This window comes from Pseudophryne corroboree, chromosome 6, assembly GCF_028390025.1.
Source record: "Pseudophryne corroboree isolate aPseCor3 chromosome 6, aPseCor3.hap2, whole genome shotgun sequence".
NCBI classification, from domain to species: domain Eukaryota; kingdom Metazoa; phylum Chordata; class Amphibia; order Anura; family Myobatrachidae; genus Pseudophryne; species Pseudophryne corroboree.
The window spans coordinates 467,028,059-467,054,889 of NC_086449.1; the positions used below are offsets into that span (position 1 = coordinate 467,028,059).

At 47.4% G+C, this 26,831-nt stretch overlaps 1 protein-coding gene across 2 annotated transcripts in view; it reads left to right on the forward strand.

Moving 5' to 3' along the window:
- Positions 1-26,831, forward strand: part of AASS (aminoadipate-semialdehyde synthase) — a 255,271-nt gene that overhangs the window by 169,781 nt on the left and 58,659 nt on the right. For both annotated transcript variants that reach the window (XM_063927192.1, XM_063927191.1), the window contains 7 exons: positions 2,648-2,707; positions 2,824-2,891; positions 3,755-3,876; positions 10,803-10,932; positions 12,210-12,320; positions 20,128-20,236; positions 26,669-26,809. In XM_063927192.1, the coding sequence (XP_063783262.1) occupies positions 2,648-2,707; positions 2,824-2,891; positions 3,755-3,876; positions 10,803-10,932; positions 12,210-12,320; positions 20,128-20,236; positions 26,669-26,809 (741 nt within the window). The remainder of the gene's footprint in view (positions 1-2,647; positions 2,708-2,823; positions 2,892-3,754; positions 3,877-10,802; positions 10,933-12,209; positions 12,321-20,127; positions 20,237-26,668; positions 26,810-26,831) is intronic.

Genomic DNA, 26,831 nt, shown 5'->3' on the forward strand with positions numbered 1-26,831 from the left:
ATCGCATCTTCAGATGCATCGCCTAATAACCCTGTCTCCAAGAACCAGGGTGTCTCTGCTGTGGTGGCTGCAGAGTGCTCATCTTCTAGAGGGCCGCAGGATTCGGCATACAGGACTGGGTCCTGGTGACCACGGATGCCAGCCTTCGAGGCTGGGGGGCAGTCACACAGGGAAGAAACTTCCAAGGACTATGGTCGAGTCAGGAGACTTCCCTACACATAAATATTCTGGAACTAAGGGCCATTTACAATGCCCTAAGTCAGGCAAAATCCCCTGCTACTACACCAGCCGGTACTGATCCAGTCAGACAACATCACGGCAGTCGCCCATGTAAATCGAACAGGGCGGCACAAGAAGCAGGATGGCAATGGCAGAAGCCACAAGGATTCTCCGATGGGCGGAAAATCACGTACTAGCACTGTCAGCAGTGTTCATTCCGGGAGTGGACAACTGGGAAGCAGACTTTCTCAGCAGGCACGACCTCCACCCGGGAGAGTGGGGACTTCATCCAGAAGTCTTCACGCTGATTGTAAATCGTTGGGAACGGCCACAGGTGGACATGATGGCGTCCCGCCTAAACAAAAAACTAGAGAGATATTGCGCCAGGTCAAGGGACCCTCAGGCGATAGCTGTGGACGCTCTAGTGACACCGTGGGTGTACCAGTCAGTTTGTGTTCCCTCCTCTGCCTCTCATACCAAGGGTACTGAGAATAATAAGAAAACGAGGAGTAAGAACAATACTCGTGGTTCCGGATTGGCCAAGACGAGCGTGGTACCCGGAACTTCAAGAGATGATCTCAGAGGACCCATGACCTCTGCCGCTCAGACAGGACCTGCTGCAGCAGGGGCCCTGTCTGTTCCTAGACTTACCGCGGCTGCGTTTGACGGCATGGCGGTTGAACGCCGGATCCTGAAGGAAAAGGGCATTCCGGAGGAAGTCATTCCTACGCTGATTAAAGCCAGGAAAGATGTGACTGTAAAGCATTATCACCGCATATGGCGGAAATATGTTGCTTGGTGTGAGGCCAAAAAGGCCCCTACAGAGGAATTTCAACTAGGTCGATTTCTGCATTTCCTACAAGCAGGAGTGACTATGGGCCTGAAATTAGGCTCCATTAAGGTACAGATCTCAGCTCTGTCGATTTTCTTCCAGAAAGAACTAGCTTCACTACCTGAAGTTCAGACGTTTGTGAAAGGAGTGCTGCATATTCAGCCCCCGTTTGTGCCTCCAGTGGCACCTTGGGATCTCAACGTGGTGTTGAGTTTCTTAAAATCACATTGGTTTGAGCCACTTAAAACCGTGGATCTAAAATATCTCACGTGGAAAGTGGTCATGTTACTGGCCTTGGCTTCAGCCAGGCGTGTGTCAGAATTGGCAGCTTTGTCATGTAAAAGCCCTTATCTGATTTTCCTTATGGATAGGGCGGAATTGAGGACTCGTTCCCAGTTTCTCCCTAAGGTGGTATCAGCTTTTCACTTGAACCAACCTATTGTGGTGCCTGCGGCTACTAGCGACTTGGAGGATTCCAAGTTACTGGACGTAGTCAGGGCCTTGAAAATTTATGTTTCCAGGACAGCTAGAGTCAGGAAAACTGACTCGCTATTTATCCTGTATGCACCCAACAAGCTGGGTGCTCCTGCTTCTAAGCAGACTATTGCTCGCTGGATTTGTAGCACAATTCAGCTGGCGCATTCTGCGGCTGGACTGCCGCATCCTAAATCAGTAAAAGCCCATTCCACAAGGAAGGTGGCCTCATCTTGGGCGGCTGCCCGAGGGGTCTCGGCTTTACAACTTTGCCGAGCTGCTACTTGGTCAGGGGCAAACACGTTTGCAAAATTCTACAAATTTGATACCCTGGCTGAGGAGGACCTGGAGTTCTCTCATTCGGTGCTGCAGAGTCATCCGCACTCTCCCGCCCGTTTGGGAGCTTTGGTATAATCCCCATGGTCCTTTCGGAGTTCCCAGCATCCACTAGGACGTCAGAGAAAATAAGATTTTACTCACCGGTAAATCTATTTCTCGTAGTCCGTAGTGGATGCTGGGCGCCCGTCCCAAGTGCGGATTGTCTGCAATACTTGTACATAGTTATTGTTAACTAAAGGGTTATTGTTGAGCCATCTGTTGAGAGGCTCAGTTGTTTTCATACTGTTAACTGGTATAGTATCACGAGTTATACGGTGTGATTGGTGTGGCTGGTATGAGTCTTACCCGGGATTCAAAATCCTTCCTTATTGTGTCCGCTCTTCCGGGCACAGTGTCCTAACTGAGGCTTGGAGGAGGGTCATAGTGGGAGGAGCCAGTGCACACCAGGTGACCTAAAAGCTTTCTTTAGTTGTGCCCAGTCTCCTGCGGAGCCGCTATTCCCCATGGTCCTTTTCGGAGTTCCCAGCATCCACTACGGACTACGAGAAATAGATTTACCGGTGAGTAAAATCTTATTTTTTCTAGTCTCCTTAATTACATGCACATTTCTCAAAGATGTAAGTTGGACAATGACCGCAATTATGTGGTTGACATGATTTAACTGCACATACACATTTTAACATTGTTGTTGGTAAATACTTCCCTATGTGTTAAAGTGTATTTTTATTTATCTCTCCTCCCCCTCCCCCTCCCCCCCCCCCCCCCCCCCCCCCCCCCATACAGCTGACATCAGATGCTAGAAAACCGCTTGATCAACAGAGTTTTTCTCCTGTTGTGCGTGATGTAAGTTATTGTTTGCTTTGTACAACTAGTGGTTTGCTACGTTTTGTATTTTGAAATTTTTTTCTATTTTATTTATTTTTCTTTTTTTCCTTTTTTATGTTTTGCCATAAATTCAGGCAGTGATTATAAGCAACGGTTCATTAACTCCGAAGTACAAATACATACAGAAACTAAGAGAGAGCAGGTATAGTAAATCAACTTTAGTTAATTTTAATCTGCACTATTGATTTTTCATCTTGTAATGAACATTTTTATTTTCTTTAATTACATTTTTGTCGTTTTTTTATTTACAATAAATTGTAATGAGACTCTTCAATTTTATTGTGTAACTAGTACAGTAGGTTATAAATAAAAGTTTCTTATATAGTTGAGATTTGTTTGCAAGTTATATCTTGCAGTTACTCTGCTTTTGTATGGTTGCTATAGTAACATTATTTAAATAGTATAGATAGAGAATGTGTAATTTTCCTCTGTTGGCTGTGATCTTCTGATGACAACATGGTATTACATACAGTAAATACATCTCATTCCCTCAGAGTGCTTTATGAAGAATTTGTTACAGGTCGTCATGTGTTTATACAGAATAATTTTGCTAAGCTTTAAACTCTGGTGTTTGTGTCTACATAAATGTGATTTCTCTAATAGTAACTAACTTCCTGCAGTTACGAGTATTAATACTATACATGATAATAGAAATAAATATTATGTGTTTGAAAACGCAGCGGCAGCATGCATGCATTATAGATGTGACCTATAAAAGTTAAATATTGTGTTTAAGAAAATATTTACTCCAACTTAGTATTAGTCATTGTACCTACAGATCTCCTCCCATTGCAGTGCACACAGTTCTGCAATGTCCTGCTTAGCCACATAAGCACTGCAGGTGCATCATTTATGATTAATTTGCTTTAGATGTCTCTTGTAGCACTGATTTATAGCCCAAGTTTAACAGTTTTAGTCTTGGTTTTGCTTTTTAATAGTCTGTATAACATTAGGTATAAAACATAAACAAGTACAGTAGCAATACGTTTTTTGTTTCGATGACAGAGAGTACGCCCAGTCAATTGCAATGGGGACTAAGAAGCGGATTTTGGTGCTGGGATCTGGATACGTTTCTGAACCGGTCATAAGCTACCTTACAAGAGATCCTAATGTTGAAATAACTGCAGGTAATATGCATAGCACTGTAAATAGTCTGGGAGAATAGTGCATGAAATGGAAGAAATGTCAGAGACCAGCTACTCATTACTTTACACTGGGGGGGTCATTCCGAGTTGTTCGCTCGGTAATTTTTTTCGCATCGCAGCGATTTTCCGCTTAGTGCGCATGCGCAATGTTCGCACTGCGACTGCGCCAAGTAAATTTGCTATACAGTTAGGTATTTTACTTACGGCTTTTTCTTCGTTCAGGCGATCGGAGTGTGATTGACAGGAAGTGGGTGTTTCTGGGCGGAAACAGGCCGTTTTATGGGCGTGTGGGAAAAAACGCTACAGTTTCTGGGAAAAAACGCTACAGTTTCTGGGAAAAACGCGGGAGTGGCTGGAGAAACGGAGGAGTGTCTGGGCGAACGCTGGGTGTGTTTATGACGTCAAACCAGGAACGACAAGCACTGAACTGATCGCAGATGCCGAGTAAGGTTGAAGTTACTCAGAAATTGCTAAGAGGTGTGTAATCGCAATTTTGAGAATCTTTCGTTCGCAATTTTACTATGCTAAGATTCACTCCCAGTAGGCGGCGGCTTAGCGTGTGCAAAGCTGCTAAAAGCAGCTTGCGAGCGAACAACTCGGAATGACCCCCTGGGACAGTGGTGATGAGGAATAAGTCAAAAGTATAAGTTGATATGAAAATGCATCTTTATGTGGTGCGTGCTGATGTCTAGTTTAGGCTCTTTGCAGTGTCTCTAGTAGACTGGTAACTACAGTAGATCTTACATAGTAGATGTTACTATGAGCCATTTTTATATATTTTCATTCCATAAAAGCTTCAGGTGTTTCTTTTTAATTGTTGGCTGTTCCCAGATATTGACACATTGCATCTTTAGAGCACTATTGAGGATACTGAGGGGAGGGGGTAGCTGACCATACTGATTACCACTACTGTTCTTAAAAAAAGAAAAAAAAAAAAAACCTCCATAAAAAAATTGATAAATGCATAATGTGGACTATTCATGGAATTATATGTAGAACTGTTATCCACATCAGTGTAGATAGTTCCAACAAACACCTTACACCACTACTGCTTTATATAGGAATCTCTGTTTTAGATCTCTTCAATTTGATCAAGTTTTCAGTGCTGCTTATAGGGTGGTAGATCACTGGTCAGATTATTAAATTACAGCAAGACCACGCAATAATGTACAAATTGACAAAGAAATATGTATTTCTCTAACGTCCTAAGTGGATGCTGGGGACTCCGTAAGGACCATGGGGAATAGCGGCTCCGCAGGAGACTGGGCACAACTAAAGAAAGCTTTAGGACTACCTGGTGTGCACTGGCTCCTCCCACTAAGACCCTCCTCCAGACCTCAGTTAGATTCTTGTGCCCGGCTGAGCTGGATGCACACTAGGGACTCTCCTGAGCTCCTAGAAAGAAAGTATATTTTAGGTTTTTTATTTTACAGTGAGATCTGCTGGCAACAGACTCACTGCAGCGAGGGACTAAGGGGGAGAAGAAGCGAACCTACCTAACTGGTGGTAGCTTGGGCTTCTTAGGCTACTGGACACCATTAGCTCCAGAGGGATCGACCGCATGGAACCGGCCATTGGTGTTCGGTCCCGGAGCCGCGCCACCGGCCCCCTTACAGAGCCAGAAGCAAGAAGAGTCCGGAAAATCGGCGGCAGAAGACATCAGTCTTCACCAAGGTAGCGCACAGCACTGCAGCTGTGCGCCATTGCTCCTCATACACACTTCACACTCCGGTCACTGAGGGTGCAGGGCGCTGGGGGGGGGGTGCCCTGAGCAGCAATAAAAACACCTTGACTGGCAAATATATCACAATATATAGCCCCAGAGGCTATATATGTGATAAATACCCCTGCCAGAATCCATAAAAAAGCGGGAGAAATGTCCGCGAAAAAGGGGCGGAGCTATCTCCCTCAGCACACTGGCGCCATTTTCTCTTCACAGTGCAGCTGGAAGACAGCTCCCCAGGCTCTCCCCTGTAGTTTTCAGGCTCAAAGGGTTAAAAAGAGAGGGGGGGCACTAAATTTAGGCGCAATATATGTATACAAGCAGCTATTGGGGGAAAAATCACTCAGTTATAGTGTTAATCCCTGCATTATATAGCGCTCTGGTGTGTGCTGGCATACTCTCTCTCTGTCCCCCAAAGGACTTTGTGGGGTCCTGTCCTCAGACAGAGCATTCCCTGTGTGTGTGCGGTGTGTCGGTACGGCTGTGTCGACATGTTGGATGAGGAAGGTTACGTGGAGGCGGAGCAGAGGCCGATAAATGGGATGTCGCCCCCTGTGGGGCCGACACCAGAGTGGATGGATAGGTGGAAGGTATTAACCGACAATGTCAACTCCTTACATAAAAGGCTGGATGACGTAGCAGCTGTGGGACAGCCGGCTTCTCAGCCCGCGCCTGCCCAGGCGTCTCAAAGGCCATCAGGGGCTCAAAAAACGCCCGTTACCTCAGATGGCAGACACAGATGTCGACACGGAGTCTGACTCCAGTGTCGACGAGGTTGAGACATATACACAATCCACTAGGAACTTCCGTTACATGATCTCGGCAATGAAAAATGTGTTACGCATTTCTGACATGAACCCAAGTACCATATAAAAGGGGTTTTATTTTTGGGGGAGAAAAAGCAGCAAGTGTTTTGTTCCCCCATCAGATGAATGAATGAAGTGTGTAAAGAAGCGTGGGTTCCCCCGATAAGAAACTGGTAATTTCTAAACAGTTACTGATGGCGTACCCTTTCCCGCCAGAGGATAGGTCACGCTGGGAGATATCCCCTGGGGTGGATAAGGCGCTCACACGTTTGTCAAAAAAGGTGGCACTGCCGTCTTAGGATACGGCCACCTTGAAGGAGCCTGCTGATAAAAAGCAGGAGGCTATCCTGAAGTCTGTATATACACACACTCAGGTTCTATACTGAGACCTGCAATTGCCTCAGCAAAATAGTGCTGCTGCAGCGTGGTCTGATACCCTGTCAGATGATATTAATACCCTAGACAGGGATAATATTTTGCTAACATAGAGCATTTTAAAGACGTCGTCTTATATAGGAAGGATGCACAGAGGGATATTTACCGGCTGGCATCCAGAATTAATGCAATGTCCATTCTGCCAGGAGGGTATTAGAAACCCGGCAGTGGACAGGTGATGCTGCCTTTAAAAGGCACATGGAGATTCTGCCTTATAAGGGTGAGGAATTGTTTGGGGATGGTCTCTGGGACCTCGTATCCACAGCAACAGCTGGGAAGAAAAATTTTTACCTCAGGTTTCCTCACAAAAGCCTAAGAAAGCACCGTATTTTCAGGTACAGTCCTTTCGGCTTCAGAAAAGCAAGCGGGTCAAAGGCGCTTCCTTTCTGCACAGAGACAAGGGAAGAAGGAAAAAGCTGCTCCAGGCAGCCAGTTCCCAGGATCAAAAATCTTCCCTCGCTTCCTCTGAGTCCACCGCATGACGCTGGGGCTCCACAGGTGGAGACAGGTGCGGTGGGGGCGCGTCTCGGGAACTTCAGGGACCAGTGGGCTTGCCCACAGGTGGATCCCTAGGTTCTGCAAGTAGTATCACAGGGATACAGGCTGGAGTTCGAGGCGACTCCCCCTCGCCGTTACCTCACATCAGCCTTGCCTGCTGCCCTCGGAGAAAGGTAGTACTGGCGGCAATTCACAAGCTGTACTTCCAGCAGGTGAAATCAAGGTACCCCTCCTTCAACAAGGCCGGGGTTACTATTCCAAAATGTTGTGGTACCGAAACCAGACGGTTCGGTGTGACCCATTCTAAAATTGAAATCCTTGAACACTTATATACGAAGGTTCAAGTTCAAAATGGAATCGCTCAGGGCGATTATTGCAAGCCTGGAGAATTTCAGGGTTTCACTGGACATCAAGGATGCTTACCTGCATGTCCCTATTTACCCTCTTCACCAGGTGTACCTCAAAATTGTGGTACAGGATTGTCATTACCAATTCCAGACGTTGCCGTTGGTCTGTCCCCGGCACAGAGGGTATTTACCAAGGTAATGGCCGAAGTACTTATCCCGTACTTGGACGATCTCCTTATAAAGGCGAGGTCCAGGGAGCAGTTGTTCGGCGGAGTAGCACTATCTCGGGAAGTGCTACAACAGCACGGCTGGATTCTGAATATTCCAAAGTCGCAGCTGGTTCCTACGACGCGTCTACTGTTCCTGGGTATGGTTCTGGACACAGAACAGGATAAAAAGGGTTTCTCCCGGAGGAGAAGTCCAAGGAGTTGTCGTCTCTAGACAGAGACCTCCTAATACGTATACAGGTGTCGGTGCATCAATGCACGCGAGCCCTGGGAAGGATGGTAGCTTCTTACGAAGAAATTCCATTCGCCAGGTCCCATGCAAGGATTTTCCAGTGGGATCTGTTGGACAAGTGGTCCGGGTCGCATCTTCAGATGCATCGGCGGATAACCCTGTCTCCAAGGGCCAGGGTGTCGCTGTTGTGGTGGCTGCAGAGTGCTCATCTTCTAGGGGGCCGCAGATTCGGCATACAGGACTGGGTCCTGGTGACCACGGATGCCAGCCTTCAAGGCTGGGGAGCAGTCACACAGGGAAGAAACTTCCAAGGCTATGGAAAAGTCAGGAGACTTCCCTTCACATAAATATTCTGGAACTAAGGGCCATTTACAATCCCCTAAGTCAGGCTAGACCCCTGCTTCAACACCGGCCGGTGCTGATCCAGTCAGACAACATCACGGCGGTCGCTCATGTAAACCGACAGGGCGGCACAAGAAGCAGGATGGCGATGGCAGAAGCCACAAGGATTCTCCGATGGGCGGAAAATCATGTGTTAGCACTGTCAGCAGTGTTCATTCCCGGAGTGGACAACTGAGAAGCAGACTTTCTCAGAAGACACGACCTCCACCCGGGAGAGTGGGGACTTCATCCAGAAGTTTTCCAAATGATTGTACACCATTGGGAAAGGCCACAGGTGGACATGATGGCGTCCCGCCTCAACAAAAAGCTACAAAGAATTTGCGCCAGGTCAAGGGACCCTCAGGCGATAGCTGTGGACGCTCTGGTAACACCGTGGGTGTACCAGTCGGTGTATGTGTTCCCTTCTCTGCCTCTCTTACCCAGGGTAATGAGAATAATAAGAAGGAGAGGAGTAAGAACTATACTCATTGTTCCGGGTTGGCCAAGAAGAGCTTGGTAACCAGAACTCCAAGAAATGATCTCAGAGGACCCATGGCCTCTGCCGCTCAGACAGGACCTGCTGCAGCAGGGGGCCTGTCTGTTCCAAGACGTACCGCGGCTGCGTTTGACGGCATGGCGGTTGAACGCCGGATCCTGAAGGAAAAGGGCATTCCGGAGGAAGTTATCCCTACGCTATTTAAAGCTAGGAAAGAAGTGAACGAAAACCATTATCACCGCATATGGTGGAAATATGTTGCGTGCTGTGAGGCCAGGAAGGCCCCAAATGAGAAATGTCAGCTAGGTCGATTTCTGCTCTTCCTACAGTCAGAGGTGACTATGGGCCTAAAATTGGGTTCCATGAAGGTCCAGATTTCGGCTCTATCGATTTTCTCCCAAAATAGAACTGGCTTCACTGCCTGAAGTTCGGACTTTTGTTAAGGGAGTGCTGCATAGTCAGCCCTCGTTTGTGCCTCCAGTGGCACCGTGGGATCTTAACGTAGTGTTGGATTTCCTGAAGTCGCATTGAGTTGAGCCACTTAAATCCGTGGAGCTACAATACCTCACGTGGAAAGTGGTCATGCTGTGGGCCTTGGCGTCGGCCAGGCGTGTATCAGAATTGGCGGCTTTGTCATGCAAAAGCCCTTATCTGTATTTTATATGGATAAGGCGGCATTGAGGACTCGTTCCCAATTCCTTCCTAAGGTGGTATCAGTTTTTCATGTGAACCAACCTATTGTGGTGCCTGCGGCTACTTGGGACTTGGAGGATTCCAAGTTTTCTGGACGTAGTCAGGGCCCTGAAAAATCTGTTTCCAGGACGGCGGGAGTCAGAAAGACTGACTCGCTATTTATCCTGTATGCACCCAACAAGCTGGGTGCTCCTGCTTCTAAGCAGACTATTGCTCGCTGGATCTGTAGCACGATTCAACTTGCACATTCTGCGGCTGGACTGCCGCACCCTAAATCTGTAAAAGCCCATTCCACGAGGAAAGTGGGCTCTTCTTGGGCGGCTGCCCGAGGGGTCTCGGCTTTACAAATTTGCCGAGCTGTTACTTGGTCGGGGTCAAACACTCTTGCAAGAGTCTACAAGTTTGATACCCTGGCTGAGGAGGACCTAGAGTTTGCTCATTCGGTGCTGCAGAGTCATCCGCACTCTCCCGCCCGTTTGGGAGCTTTGGTATAATCCCCATGGTCCTTACGGAGTCCCCAGCATCCACTTAGGACGTTAGAGAAAATAAGATTTTACTCACCGGTAAATCTATTTCTCGTAGTCCGTAGTGGATGCTGGGCGCCCATCCCAAGTGCGGATTGTCTGCAATACTTGTATATAGTTATTGCCTAACTAAAGGGTTATTGTTGAGCCATCTGTTGAGAGGCTCAGTTGTTATCATACTGTTAACTGGGTATTGTATCACGAGTTATACGGTGTGATTGGTGTGGCTGGTATGAGTCTTACCCGGGATTCAAAATCCTTCCTATTTGTGTCAGCTCTTCCGGGCACAGTATCCTAACTGAGGTCTGTAGGAGGGTCTTAGTGGGAGGAGCCAGTGCACACCAGGTAGTCCTAAAAGCTTTCTTTAGTTGTGCCCAGTCTCCTGCGGAGCCGCTAATCCCCATGGTCCTTACGGAGTCCCCAGCATCCACTACGGACTACGAGAAATAGATTTACCGGTGAGTAAAATCTTATTTTTGGCATTGATGCTATAATGTATGTATGGACTTTTAAAATGTAAGTAAACGTTATTTTTTTTTTCTCTAGTCTCCGTAATCAAAGATCAAGTGGATCATCTAGCTAAGAAATACAATCACACAACCCCACTTGTGATGGATGTCTTGAAGAGTGAAGATAAACTATCTGCCTTAGTGAAGAAACATGACCTCGTTATTAGGTTATTATGGGTATTTCATAATGTGCGGGTTTTTTTTTTTTTAATGGTCTTGTTATGTTATGTTATGTTATCAGGTTCTTTATTTTACCATGCGTTCTGAAAGCATCTAGTCTGTTACATGTGAGTAGTAGTAGAGTGCTAAAATTGCAATTGATACCAAAATAAATTTCTGTTTAAAAGCTACAGTTTATCGATAAAGGCACCCAGTTACAGTACACCTTTATAAGTGTTACATCAATAAAAAATAAAATAAATCTGATTACTTCTGGGGCCCAAAGATAAGGCAGAAAACTGGCATCTCAGGAGAATGTAGCATTAGATTCAAATGTGGGTTTACACAGCTAACACCATTACAAATAGCTACCCCCTTCTGTTTCATGCTATTCCAAATACTGTTACAGGAAGCAGTACCAATATAAAACAAAACTAAATAATTTTGAAGGATTTTTACAAAGGGGGGGGTTGTCGAAATGAACCAGACTGGTTCCCATTTTCCCTCTCCACTGTTTACACGGTGTAACCACTCTACCTAGTAATGTACTTTGCATGGATGACTATGTATGGATGATGGCACTCTGAACCTTTGTTGTGCAAGCTCACTGTTACAACTGATTAGTAACCAGAGACTTCTCAAGTCAGCCTATATATAGTCTGACTTGATGTGCTGTATGATGAGTGTACAAGTTTAAAGTACAGATGGGTCCACGGTTAACTTGACTAGTTTTCTGCGCCATTCACATCATGACTTATTAGCATAAACCCTTCATCTATTGTTCTCAACTGCAATACAATACAGAGAACATTACAGCAGGGGATTAAGTCATTACAGCAGGGGATTGAAGGCCCGTATTCACGGGCCGATGTGGGAGAGATGTGTGCGGGCGGGGGGAGGGGGGCCGCTCATTTCACCCAGCGGAAGAAATGAGCGACCTGCTTGATTGGCCTGCAGGCCAATCTAGCACCAGCGATAGCGATGCGCGGGGCTGCGCATCGCTATCGCTGTGAGGGGTACACACGGAGCGATCATGCTTAAAATCTAAGCAATCTAGTCAGATTGCTTAGATTTTAAGCAGCAATCGCTCCGTGAGTCTGACTGGCCAGTCCTTAAGACCCCCCTAAAGTCCGACTGGCCAGTCTCAGTTAATCCTATTAAAGGTCAAGATAAATGTGGACCCATCTGTAGATAATGACAGTAGCCATTACCAGATATATATAGATGTATATATTGGGTGGGCAGAATGAAGTGCTCTTGTTAACTCTGGGTTCCTGTTATTCAGTTTACTGCCTTACTCCGCACATCCTTTAGTGGCGCAAAAATGCATCAAGAACAAAGTGAACCTGGTGACTGCTAGTTATTTAACCCCCTCCATGAGAGAACTACAGCAAAGGTAAGGTATACTGTGTTTTAAAAAAAAAAAAAATTTTAAATAAGATTTTACTTACCGGTAAATCTATTTCTTGTAGTCCGTAGTGGATGCTGGGGACTCCGTAAGGACCATGGGGAATAGACGGGCTCCGCAGGAGACAGGGCACTTTAAGAAAGAATTTGGATACTGGTGTGCTCTGGCTCCTCCCTCTATGTCCCTCCTCCAGACCTCAGTTAGAGAAACTGTGCCCGGAAGAGCTGACAGTACAAGGAAAGGATTTTGGAATCCAGGGCAAGACTCATAACAGTCACACCAATCACACTGTATAACTTGTGATAAACTTACCCAGTTAACAGTATGAACAACAACGGAGCATCAGATCAACCCTGATGCAACCAAACATAACCCTTATTTAAGCAATAACTATATACAAGTATTGCAGAATAAGTCCGCACTTGGGACGGGCGCCCAGCATCCACTACGGACTACGAGAAATAGATTTACCGGTAAGTAAAATCTTATTTTCTCTAACGTCCTAGTGGATGCTGGGGACTCCGTAAGGACCATGGGGATTATACCAAAGTTCCCAAACGGGTGGGAGAGTGCGGATGACTCTGCAGCACCGAATGAGCAAACACAAGGTCCTCCTCAGCCAGGGTATCAAACTTGTAGAACTTTGCAAAAGTGTTTGAACCTGACCAAGTAGCCGCTCGGCAAAGTTGTTATGCCGAGACCCCTCGGGCAGCCGCCCAAGAAGAGCCCACTTTCCTTGTGGAGTGGGCTTTTACTGATTTTGGATGCAGCAATCCAGCCGCAGAATGAGCCTGCTGAATCGTGTTACAGATCCAGCGAGCAATAGTTTGCTTTGAAGCAGGAGCACCCAGCTTGTTGGATGCATACAGGATAAACAGCGACTCAGTTTTCCTGACTCTAGCCGTTCTGGCTACATAAACCTTCAAACCCCTGACCACATCTAGTAACTCTGAATCCTCCAAGTCATGAGTAGCCACAGGCACCACCATAGGTTGGTTCATATGAAAGGATGACACCACTTTTGGCAGAAATTGTGGACGTGTCCGCAATTCTGCCCTGTCCATATGGAAAACCAGATAGGGGCTTTTATGTGACAAAGCCGCTAATTCTGACACACGCCTAGCTGAAGCCAAGGCTAATAGCATGACCACCTTCCACGTGAGAAATTTTAACTCCACGGTTTTGAGTGGCTCAAACCAGTGTGACTTCAGGAAACTCAACATCACGTTAAGGTGCCACTGGAGGCACAAAAGGGGGCTGAATATGCAGCACTCCCTTTACAAACGTCTGGACTTCAGGAAGAGAAGCCAGTTCTTTTTGAAAGAAAATGGATAGAGCCGAAATCTGGACCTTAATGGAACCCAATTTCAGGCTCAAAGTCACTCCCGACTGTAGGAAGTGAAGGAAACGGCCCAGCTGGAATTCCTCCGTAGGGGCATTCCTGGCCTCACACCAAGCAACATATTTTCGCCATATACGGTGATAATGTTTAGCCGTCACGTCCTTCCTAGCCTTTATCAGCGTAGGAATGACCTCATCCGGAATGCCTTTTTCTGCTAGGATCCGGCGTTCAACCGCCATGCCGTCAAACGCAGCCGCGGTAAGTCTTGGAACCGACAGGGCCCCTGTTGCAACAAGTCCTGTCTTAGAGGCAGAGGCCATGGGTCCTCTGTGAGCATTTCTTGCAGATCCAGATACCAAGTCCTTCTTGGCCAATCCGGAACAATGAGTATTGTTCTCACTCCTCTTTTTCTTATGATTCTCAGCACCTTTGGTATGAGAGGAAGAGGAGGAAATACATAACTGACTGGAACACCCACGGTGTCACTAGTGCGTCTACAGCTATCGCCTGAGGGTCTCTTGACCTGGCGCAATATCTCTGTAGCTTTTTGTTGAGGCGGGATGCCATCATGTCCACCTGTGGCAGTTCCCACCGCCTTGCAATCTGCGTGAAGACTTCTTGATGAAGTCCCCACTCTCCCGGGTGGAGGTCGTGCCTGCTGAGGAAGTCTGCTTCCCAGTTGTCCACTCCCGGAATGAACACTGCTGACAGTGCTCTTACGTGATTCTCTGCCCAGCTAAGAATTCTGGTGGCTTCCGCCATCGCCACCCTGCTCCTTGTGCAGCCTTGGCGGTTTACATGAGCCACTGCTGTGATGTTGTCTGACTGAATCAGCACCGATTGGTCGCGAAGCATGGTCTCCGCTTGACTTAGGGCGTTGTATATGGCCCTTAGTTCCAGGATATTGATGTGAAGGCAAGTCTCCTGACTTGACCCCAGACCCTGGAAATTTCTTCCCTGTGTGACTGCCCCCCACCCTCGGAGGCTTGCATCTGTGGTCACCAGGACCCAGTCCTGAATGCCGAACCTGCGGCCCTCGAAGGTGAGCACTCTGCAGCCACCACAGAAGAGACACCCTGGCCCTGGGGGATAGGGTGATTAACCGATGCATCTGTAGATGTGATCCGGACCACTTGTCCAACAGATCCCATTGAAAGGTCCTCGCATGGAACCTGCCGAAGGGAATGGCCTCGTACGATGCCACCATCTTTCCCAGGACTCGCGTGCAGTGATGCACCGACACCTGTTTTGGTTTTAAGAGATCTCTGACCAGTGTCATGAGTTCCTGCGCCTTCTCCATCGGGAGAAAAACCTTCTTCTGGTCTGTGTCCAGAATCATGCCCAGGAAGGGCAGACGCGTCGTAGGAATCAGCTGCGACTTTGGAATATTTAGAATCCAGCCGTGCTGTTGTAACACTTCCCGAGAGTGTGCTACGCTGATCAGCAACTGCTCTCTGGACCTCGCCTTTATGAGGAGATCATCCAAGTATGGGATAATTGTGACCCCCTGCTTTCGCAGGAGCACCATCATTTCCGCCATTACCTTGGTAAATATTCTTGGTGCCGTGGAGAGACCAAACGGCAACGTCTGGAATGGGTAATGACAATCCTGTACCACAAATCTGAGGTACGCCTGATGAGGTGGATAAATGGGGACATGAAGGTATGCATCCTTTATGTCCAGAGACACCATAAAATCCCCCCCTTCCAGGCTAGCGATGACCGCTCTGAGCGATTCCCTCTTGAACTTGAACCTTTTCAGGTATATGTTCAGGGATTTTAAATTAAATATGGGTCTGACCGAACCGTCCGGTTTCGGTACCACAAACATGGTCGAATAATAACCCTTTCCTTGTTGGAGGGGAACCTTGACCACCACCTGCTGAAGATACAATTTGTGAATTGCAGTTAACACTGTTTCCCTCTCGTGGGGGGAAGCCGGCAGGGCCGTCGGTGAGGGGGCATTTTTTCAAAGTCCAGCTTGCATCCCTGAGACACAATATCTATTGCCCAGAGATCTAACAGGGAGTGAACCCACTTGTGGCTGAACTTACGCAGGCGTGCCCCCACCGGGCCTAGCTCCGCTTGTGGAGCCCCAGCGACATGCGGTGGATTTTTGTATAGGCCGGGGAGGACTTCTGTTCCTGGGACCTAGCTGTGTTGTGCAGCTTCTTTCCTCTGCCCCCGCCTCTGGCAAGAAAGGACGCACCTCGGACTTTCTTGTTTCTTTGTTCGAAGGGCTGCATTTGGTAATGTCGTGCTTTCCTAGGCTGTGCAGGAATATAAGGCGAAATATCAGAATTACCAGCTATAGCTGTGGAGACCAGGTCCGAGAACCCTTCTCCACACAATCCTCAGCCTTACATATGCCTCTTAAGACGGCATCATCTGTCCATTGCATATTCTACAGGACACGTCAAGCAGAAATCGACATAGCTTTGACTCTAGGATCCAGTATACTCATGTCTCTTTGGGCATGTTTTATATATACAAATCTCTTAAGACAGCATCTTTAATATATATATATATATATATATATATATATCTATCTACATACTAGGGTCTCAATCTCTGCCACAGCGCTATAAACCCATGCCGACACAATAGCCGGTCTGAGTAGTGTACCAGAATGTGCACGCTATCTGCAGGATCCCTGAGAATAGCTGTTACGACAGGGCTACCTTTTGGGCAAACGTGACACCCTAGGGGAAGATTCCCATCGTATCCTGGCCCTAGTGGGGAAAGGATACTGTCTGAGAATTCTTTGTGGGAAACTGCAGCCTCTTGTCTGGAGATTCCCGCTCTTTTTCATCATGAGAGGAGGGAAATTTACCTCTGCTTTCTTCCCCTTAAACATGTGTACCCTTGTGTCAGGGACAGATGAGTCATCAGTGATATGCAAATCATCTTTTATTACAATAATCATATATTGAATACTTTTCTGCCATTTTGGCTGTAACTTTGCATTATCGTAGTCTACACTGGAGTCAACCTCCGTGTCGATATCAGTGTTTATTATTTTGGATAGTGAGCATTGAGAGACTCTGAAGGTCTCTGCGACGGATGGACAGACATGGGTAGATTCCCTGTCTGTTCTCTAATCTTTTGTGCAATAAATTTACCTTAGCACTTAATTACACATATCAAACAGGTGTCGGCGTTGTCGACGGAGACACCCTCACACACACACACATTTGCCCTATCTCCTCCTTAGGGGAGCCTTTTACCTCAGACATGTCGACACACACGTACCGACACACCACACACTCAGGGAATGCTCATCTGAAGACAATTCCCCCATAAGGCCCTTTGGAGAGACAGAGAGAGAGTATGCCAGCACACACCCCAGCGCTATTAACTCAGGAATAACACAGTAACGTAATGTTAACCCAGTAGCTGCTGTTTATATTGATTTTTGCGCCTAATTATGTGCCCCCCTCTTTTTACCCTCTTCTACCGTGTAACTGCAGGGGAGAGACTGGGGAGCTTCCTCTCAGCGGTGCTGTGGAGAAAAAACATGGCGCTGGTGAGTGCTGAGGAAGAAGCCCCGCCCCCTCAGCGGCTGGCTTCTGTCCCGCGTTTCTGTGTAAAATAATGGCGGGGGCTCATGCATATATACAGTGCCCAACTGTATATATGCTCACTTTTTGCCAAGAGGTTCCTAATTGCTGCCCAGGGCGCCCCCCCCCCCCCTGCGCCCTGCACCCTACAGTTACCGGAGTATGTGGGTGTAGTGTGGGAGCAATGGCGCACAGCTGCTGTGCTGTGCGCTACCTCATATGAAGACTGGAGTCTTCTGCCGCCGATTTCGAAGTCTTCTTGCTTCTGTCACCGGCTTCTGTCTTCTGGCTCTGCGAGGGGGACGGTGGCGCAGCTCCGGGATCGGACGACCAAGGGTGCGATCCTGTGTACGATCCCTCTGGAGCTAATGGTGTCCAGTAGCCTAAGAAGCAGGACCTATCTTCAGAGAGTAGGGTTGCTTCTCTCCCCTCAGTCCCACGTAGCAGAGAGCCTGTTGCCAGCAGATCTCTCTGAAAATAAAAAATCCTAACAAAATACTTTCTTTTTAGCAAGCTCAGGAGAGCTCACTAAGTAAGTACCCTGTTCGTCCGGGCACAGATTCAAACTGAGGTCTGGAGGAGGGACATAGAGGGAGGAGCCAGAGCACACCAGTATCCAAATTCTTTCTTAAAGTGCCCTGTCTCCTGCGGAGCCCGTCTATTCCCCATGGTCCTTACGGAGTCCCCAGCATCCACTAGGACGTTAGAGAAAAAAATATATAAAATATTTGCTGCAATCTGTGCACTACTGTTGTGGGCATGCTTAGCTGTGGGGATCGCTGCTCATCTTGAACATCTGTTCTGCTCTTATAAAAAGCAGTGCACCAAACCTGTTTCCATGACATGACATTATCACCGTGCCCTTTAGACACAGAAATCTGACACACTACACCCCATGATGTTTGACCATGTTTCTGCCAGCCCCGCTGTCTTATAAGTGCTGTTGGGACAGTATGACTGATATGAGGCGCAGTCTAATGGCTGTGAGGGGAAGCAGTGGTCTACCTGCTCTGGGCAGGCAGGCAATTACAATGAAATAGAGAACATTACACAAGTGCTAGGTCTTGTACCTTATTTATTGAACCACTCGCGTATTATTTGGAAATTCTAAAAAAAAAAGGACAATTATTATTGCTTGATTTTTCCAACATAGCATTCAGACTCCGAATTTATACAAAGCTTGCTGACCTAAAGCTGGGGCCATGGGATATCCATTTGGTTTCCTAATCACACTACATTTTCCAGGGAGTTATACTGTGTGTATCAGTTTACAAGGATATATTTGTGAATAGTAACAGTACACTTTATTGTGGCTCATCTTCTGGTTCTGTGTGAGCAAAAAAACAAACATTTGGACCAGCCAATCCAGTTTACTAGAAATGGGCTGCACATGATATATAATATGGACTTGATTTTCTTCTAAAATAAACTGAGAAATATGGTTATGCATTTATACACACAAGTATTAGAGCTAAGAAGTATGGTTATGTATTGACACGTAGAAGTATTACAACTAAGGGCCTAATTCAGACCTGATCGCAGCAGCAAATTTATTCTCTAATGGGCAAAACCATGTGCAGTGCAGGTGAGGCAGATACAACATCTGCTGAGAGAGTTAGGTGTGTACACACGGTGATAGTGTTCACTCCAGCGGACGGGCAGGACAGGGCGCGCGTCCGTTAGGGGCACAAGCGCGCGCACCACAAGGGGCGTGGCTATGGAAATAGGGGGCGTGTCCACTTGCACGTAATGTAAGTGGGCGGGTCAGTACACAGACGGGGGTGTGCGCCGTCACTGTTGGGAGTGTGCCTAGCACCTACGGAGGTGCTGGGCTTCCCCCAAGCTCTCTAACAGCGTGGCATCTTTACACGCTGAGAGGGGCAGAAAGCGGGCGGCTGTTTTAGCAGGGAGCCGCAGAAAGGGCAGGGCGGGTTTTGCCCTTAAAAAATCGGGCGCGGCGCCCTGCTAAAACAGCCTACAGTGAACACTACGGTGAGATCCTTGCTATGCCCGATTTTCACTTGCGATTTCCCCTGAACTCCCCGGAGCCCAGCACCACCGATTTTGGCTAACTTTTCTTGAGATATGGACTGTGTGCTTACGATTTTGGCTTATGTGAGATTTTGGCTTATGTGAGATGTAATTGACATGTGAGATGAACAAGATAGTACACCGATCTAGCAAGGATTGACTTGCCTGCACAGTCTATCTTTTCTTGCGATGCCGGCCTGGTGGGACCGCATCGGTATCGAATCAGGATCGCAAGGTGACTTTCAACTTGCGATCTGCGCTAACTTTTCTTACAATTTTGACTATATAGTCAGAATCGTAAGAGAAAATCTCACCGTGTGTACACACCCTTAGATTTGGGTGGGTTATATTGTTTCTGTGCAGGGTAAATACTGGCTGCTTTATTTTTACACTGCAATTTAGATTTCAGTTTGAACCCCCCCCCCCCCCCCCCCCCCACAAATCTAACTGTCTCTGCACATGTTTTATCTGCCCCACCTGCAATGCACATGCGATCAGCTCTGAATTAAGCCCTAAGACATATGGAAACACCCTTTATACACAGATGTATTAGGAGTAAGAAATATGGATACGCAATCATACACAGATGTTATTACAAGTAAGAAATGTGGATATGCATTTTCACACGGAGATAATAAAGTAAAACTGTGTAACAGGATTGATGGTAAAATATTTGAGTATGTAACTACTTACATCTCAACAGCAGAATTGGGTGTCATACACAATACAATGTACTGCCTGAATGTGTAATATGATGGTGCTTTATTGGTAAATTTTTGTTTTGGGACTATTAAAATGCAGTTGTGAAATTAGCAGAAACTTTACTAATTGGGTTTGTTTCATGGTGTGCAATGTGTTGCAGTGCAGAAAGTGCTGGAATTACAATTGTTGGTGAGATGGGCTTGGATCCAGGTCTGGACCATATGCTGGCCATGGAATGCTTTGATAAAGCTAAAGATGTGGAAGCTAAGGTGAGTACGGAGTATATATGACGATGTAAGCCTGCCATTTGGCGCTTTGTACAGAATACCACAGGTCATATGGACAAACTGAAACAACCAGTGTTTCCCATAATGTGACAATGGAAACATTTCGGCGTTTAAGTTCTTAATGACACATTTACCACCTACAGTTCCTTAGATCAGTAGCAACTTAGAATATGCTGTACTTCTACACTACATTAATGGGAGCTCATCCAGAGATGTGCTATCTGTACTGCTGATGCTACAGTTTTTGTTCTGAAGGCATCTTGTGATACACCTGGTAAACTAACCCCTGTGTTAATTAATACACTTATTGCCCTGAGGGCAATATAAGACACCTTGGCTGGCAAATCTACACCATATATAGTCAGGAAGGCTATATAGGTATAAAAATACCCCTGCCAGAATTCCAGAAAAAGCGGGAGAAGTCCGCCGGAAAAGGGGCGGGGCCATCTCCCTCAGCACACTGGCGCCATTTTTCCCTCACAGCTCCGCTGGAAGGACGCTCCCTGGCTCTCCCCTGCAGTGTTCAAGCTACAGAAGGGTAAAAAAGAGAGGGGGGGCACTAAATTTAGGCGCAGTATATATTATATAAGCAGCTATAAGGGAAAAACACTCATTTATAGTGGGATCCCTGTGTTATATAGCGCTCTGGTGTGTGCTGGCATACTCTCTCTGTCTCCCCAAAGGGCTTTGTGGGGTCCTGTCCTCTGTCAGAGCATTCCCTGTGTGTATGTGGTGTGTCGGTACGGCTGTGTCGACATGTTTGATGAGGAGGCTTATGTGGAGGCGGAGCAAATGCCGATAAATGTGATGTCACCCCCTGCGGGGTCGACACCTGAGTGGATGGTGCTGTGGAAGGAATAACGCGACAGTGTCGACTCCTTGCATAAAAGGTTTGACGACATACCAAACGTGGGACAGCCGGCTTCTCAGCCTGTGCCTGCCCAGGCGTCTCAAAAGCCATCAGGGGCTCTAAACCGCCCGCTACCTCAGATGGCAGACACAGATGTCGACACGGATACTGACTCCAGTGTCTACGACGATGAGACTAATGTAACTTCCAGTAGGGCCACACGTTACATGATTGAGGCAATGAAAAATGTGTTGCACATTTCTGATGTTACCCCCGGTACCACAAAAAAGGGTATTATGTTTGGAGAGAAAAAACTACCAGTAGCTTTTCCTCCATCTGAAGAGTTAAATGAAGTGTGTGAAGAAGCGTGGGCTTCCCCTGATAAGAAACTGGTAATTTCTAAGAGGTTACTAATGGCGTACCCGTTCCCGCCAGAGGATAGGTCACGTTGGGAAACATCCCCTAGGGTGGATAAAGCGCTCACACGCTTGTCAAAGAAGGTGGCACTACCGTCTCCGGATACGGCCGCCCTGAAGGAATCTGCTGATAGAAAGCAGGAGGCTATCCTGAAGTCTATATATACACACACAGGTGTTATACTGAGACCAGCTATTGCTTCAGCATGGATGTGCAGTGCTGCAGCTGCGTGGTCAGATTCCCTGTCGGAAAATATTGATACCCTAGAAAGGGACACTATATTGCTAACCGTAGAGCATGGGTCTTCAACCTGTGGCCCTCCAGCTGCTGCGGAACTACACATCCCACCATGCCCTGCCACAGTTTTGCTATTAAGGCATGGTAAAACTGAGGCAGGGCATGCTGGGATGTGTAGTTCCGCAGCAGCTGGAGGGCCACAGGTTGAAGACCTATGCCGTAGAGCATATTAAAGACGCACTTTTATACATGAGGGATGCACAGAGGGATATTTGCCGGCTGGCATCTAAAATAAGTGCAATGTCCATTTCTGCCAGGAGAGGGTTATGGACTCGGCAGTGGACAGGAGATGCAGATTCTAAAAGGCACATGGAAGTTCTGCCTTATAAGGGTGAGGAGTTGTTCGGGGATGGTCTCTCGGACCTCGTTTCCACAGCAACAGCTGGGAAGTCTACATTTTTACCCCATGTTCCCTCACAGCCAAAGAAAGCACCGTATTATCAGATACAGTCCTTTCGGTCCAATAGGGGCAAGCGGGTTAGGGGCGCGTCCTTTCTGCCCAGAGGCAGAGGTAGAGGAAAAAAGCTGCAGCATACAGCCAGTTCCCAGGAGCAAAAGTCCTCCCCCGCTTCCTCTAAGTCCACAGCATGATGCTGGGGCTCCACAGGCGGAGCCAGGTACGGTGGGGGCCCGTCTCAAATATTTCAGCAATCAGTGGGCTTGCTCACGGGTGGATCCCTGGATCCTTCAAGTGGTATCTCAGGGGTACCGGTTAGACGCTGGAACGCAAAATGGCGGGAAATTCGAAAACAGTCATTTCCGGACAACCCCTTTTAAATAGGGCATTGATCTCCACTTCAATTAAAGCACTTGAAAAGGATAACATATCCGAAACGCGTTGTGCCTGGAGTGGGACTCTTAAGCCTCTTTGAACTTCTACTGCCGTTTCCGCTGTCTCCATCTGCGATTTGGGCTAAGCGTGTGGTGTGGTGCTGGGCTGCCCGGCTGGAACCCATCCCTTTACATCAAGGCACACACCACATACCCTAAACGGTATGAGTCAGAAGTCTCGCCTTCCTAAAATATTCTGCACAAAGACTGTCCTTTAATGTTTACATCGTTAATGTTTACAAACTAAGGGTCTGTGCAATACATCTTTTAAATTACCTTTTAAATATATGTCATTGTTTGTCTGAGCCATGTTATGTGCACTGTGTCACTTTATAACTATGGATGTCTAAGAATTAAATATTTGTCTTTTTTGTCATTAACCAGATTTTGGTTTATGATTATTGCTACCTCCCTGGGAAAATTAGCGCACACTATAGATATCATTAATTTTTCTTCAAAAATCTCAGGGGTACAAGCTGGAATTCGAGACGTCTCCCCCCGCCGTTTCCTCAAATCTGCCTTACCAACCACTCCCTCAGGCAGGGGGGCAGTGTTACAGGCAATTCACAAGCTGTATTCACAACAGGTGATAGTAAAGGTGCCCCTACTTCAACAAGGACGGGGTTACTATTCCACAATGTTTGTGGTACCGAAACCGGACGGTTCGGTGAGACCCATTTTAAATTTGAAATCCTTGAACACATATATAAAAAAATTCAAGTTCAAGATGGAATCGCTCAGGGCGGTTATTGCAAGCCTGGACGAGAGGGATTACATGGTATCACTGGACATCAAGGATGCATACCTGCATGTCCCCATTTACCATCCTCACCAGGAGTACCTCAGATTTGTGGTACAGGATTGTCATTACCAATTCCAGACGTTGCCGTTCGGTCTATCCACGGCTCCGAGGGTCTTTACCAAGGTAATGGCCGAAATGATGATACTCCTTCGAAAGAAGGGAGTTTTAATGATCCCGTACTTGGACGATCTCCTGATAAAGGCGAGGTCCAGGGAGCAGTTGTTGGTCGGGGTAGCACTATCTCGGGAGGTGCTACAACAGCACGGCTGGATTCTAAATATTCCAAAGTCACAGCTGGTCCCTACGACACGTCTACTGTTCCTGGGGATGGTTCTGGACACAGAACAGAAAAAAGTGTTTCTCCCGGAGGAGAAGGCCAAGGAGCTGTCATCTCTAGTCAGAGGCCTCCTAAAACCAAAACAGGTGTCGGTGCATCACTGCACGCGGATCCTGGGAAAGATGGTAGCTTCCTACGAAGCGATTCCATTCGGCAGGTTCCATGCAAGAACCTTTCAGTGGGACCTGTTGGACAAGTGGTCCGGATCGCATCTTCAGATGCATCGGCTAATAACCCTGTCTCCAAGGACCAGGGTGTCTCTGCTGTGGTGGCTGCAGAGTGCTCATCTTCAAGAGGGCCGCAGATTCGGCATACAGGACTGGGTCCTGGGGACCACGGATGCCAGCCATCGAGGCTGGGGGGCAGTCACACAGGGAAGAAACTTCCAAGGACTATGGTCAAGTCAGAAGACTTCCCTGCACATAAATAATCTGGAGCTGAGGGCCATTTACAATGCCCTAAGTCAGGCAAAACCCCTGCTTCAAAACCAGCCGGTACTGATCCAGTCAGACAACATCACGGCGGTCGCCCATGTAAACCGACAGGGCGGCACGAGAAGCAGGATGGCGATGGCAGAAGCCACAAGGATTCTCCGATGGGCGGAAAATCACGTGTTAGCACTGTCAGCAGTGTTCATTCCGGGAGTGGACAACTGAGAAGCAGACTTCCTCAGCAGGCACGACCTCCACCCGGGAGAGTGGGGACTTCATCCAGAAGTCTTCCAACTGATTGTAAACCGTTGGGAAAGGCCACAGGTGGACATGATGGCGTCCCGCCTAAACAAAAAGCTAGAAAGATATTGCGCCAGGTCAAGAGACCCGCAGGCGATAGCTGTGGACGCTCTAGTGACACCGTGGGTGTACCGGTCGGTTTGTGTTCCCTCCTCTTCCTCTCATACCAAAGGTACGGAGGATAATAAGGAGAAGAGGAGTAAGAACTATACTCATTGTTCCGGATTGGCCAAGAAGAGCTTGGTACCCGGAACTTCAAGAAATGATGTCAGAGGACCCATGGCCTCTGCCGCTCAGACAGGACCTGCTGCAGCAGGGGCCCTGTCTGTTTCAAGACTTACCGCGGCTGCGTTTGACGGCATGGCGGTTGAACACCGGATCCTGAAGGAAAAGGGCATTCCGGAGGAAGTCATTCCTACGCTGATTAAAGCTAGGAAAGAAGTAACCGCAAATCATTATCACTGCAGATGGCGAAAATATGTTGCGTGGTGTGAGGCCAGGAAGGCCCCAACGGAGGAATTTCAGCTGGGCCGTTTCCTGCACTTCCTACAGTCAGGGGTGACCAGGGGCCAAAAATTGGGCTCCATTAAGGTCCAGATTTCGGCTCTATCGATTTTCTTCCAGAGAGAACTGGCTTCACTACCTGAAGTTCAGACTTTTGTTAAGGGAGTGCTGCATATTCAGCCCCCTTTTGTGCCTCCAGTAGCACCTTGGGATCTCAACGTGGTGTTGGATTTCCTAAAGTCACATTGGTTTGAGCCACTTAAAACCGTGGAATTGAAGTATCTCACGTGGAAAGTGGTTATGTTGTTGGCCTTGGCTTCGGCCAGGCGTGTATCAGAATTGGCGGCTTTGTCATGTAAAAGCCCTTATCTGATTTTCCATATGGATAGGGCAGAATTGAGGACTCGTCCCCAGTTTCTTCCTAAAGTGGTATCAGCTTTTCATCTGAACCAACCTATCGTGGTGCCTGCGGCTACTACAGACTTGGAGGCTTCCAAGTTGTTGGACGTAGTCAGGGCCCTGAAAATCTATGTTTCCAGGACAGCTGGAGTCGGAAAGACTGACTTGCTATTTATCCTGTATGCGCCCAACAAGTTGGGTGCACCTGCTTCAAAGCAGACTATTGCTCGCTGGATCTGTAGTACGATTCAGCTTGCACATTCTGCGGCTGGACTGCCGCATCCTAAATCAGTAAAAGCCCATTCCACGAGGAAGGTGGGCTCTTCTTGGGCGGCTGCCCGAGGGGTCTCGGCTCTACAACTTTGCCGAGCAGCTACTTGGTCGGGGTCAAACACGTTTGCTAAATTCTACAAGTTTGACACCCTGGCTGAGGAGGACCTAGAGTTTGCCCATTCGGTGCTGCAGAGTCATCCGCACTCTCCCGCCCGTTTGGGAGCTTTGGTATAATCCCCATGGTCCTTACGGAGTCCCAGCATCCACTTAGGACGTTAGAGAAAATAAGAATTTACTCACCGGTAATTCTATTTCTCGTAGTCCGTAGTGGATGCTGGGCGCCCATCCCAAGTGCGGATTGTCTGCAATACTTGTTTATAGTTATTGCCTAACTAAAGGGTTATTGTTGAGCCATCTGTTGAGAGGCTCAGTTGTTATCATACTGTTAACTGGGTATTGTATCACGAGTTATACGGTGTGATTGGTGTGGCTGGTATGAGTCTTACCCGGTATTCAAAATCCTTCCTTATTGTGTCAGCTCTTCCGGGCACAGTATCCTAACTGAAGTCTGGAGGAGGGTCATAGTGGGAGGAGCCAGTGCACACCAGTAGTCTAAAGCTTTCTTTTAGTTGTGCCCAGTCTCCTGCGGAGCCGCTATTCCCCATGGTCCTTACGGAGTCCCAGCATCCACTACGGACTACGAGAAATAGAATTACCGGTGAGTAAATTCTTATTTTGTGTCAGACCCTATAATAACATAATAAGATATCCACCTTCCTGCTAATAAGACAAGCTAACAGTAAGGTGGATATGTCCTTGACCCACTATACTGTCAGATTATCTCAAGTGTTAGAAAATGTATTCTTTGTTTCACAAGCTGGGAAGCACAAAATAGTATGACTGTTTTTTTTATTACGGATGACTGTTTTTTGTGGGGGGGTTTTTATAGCCATATTTTTTTCCTTTTCTTAAGGTGGAATCCTACTTATCTTTTTGTGGAGGCCTTCCAGCCCCTGAGTACTCTGACAATCCACTGCGATATAAGTTCAGCTGGAGTCCTCTGGGCGTACTCTTAAATACAGTACAGCCTGCAACATATCTGAAGAATGGAGAGGTTAGTGAAATAATAATTTAAC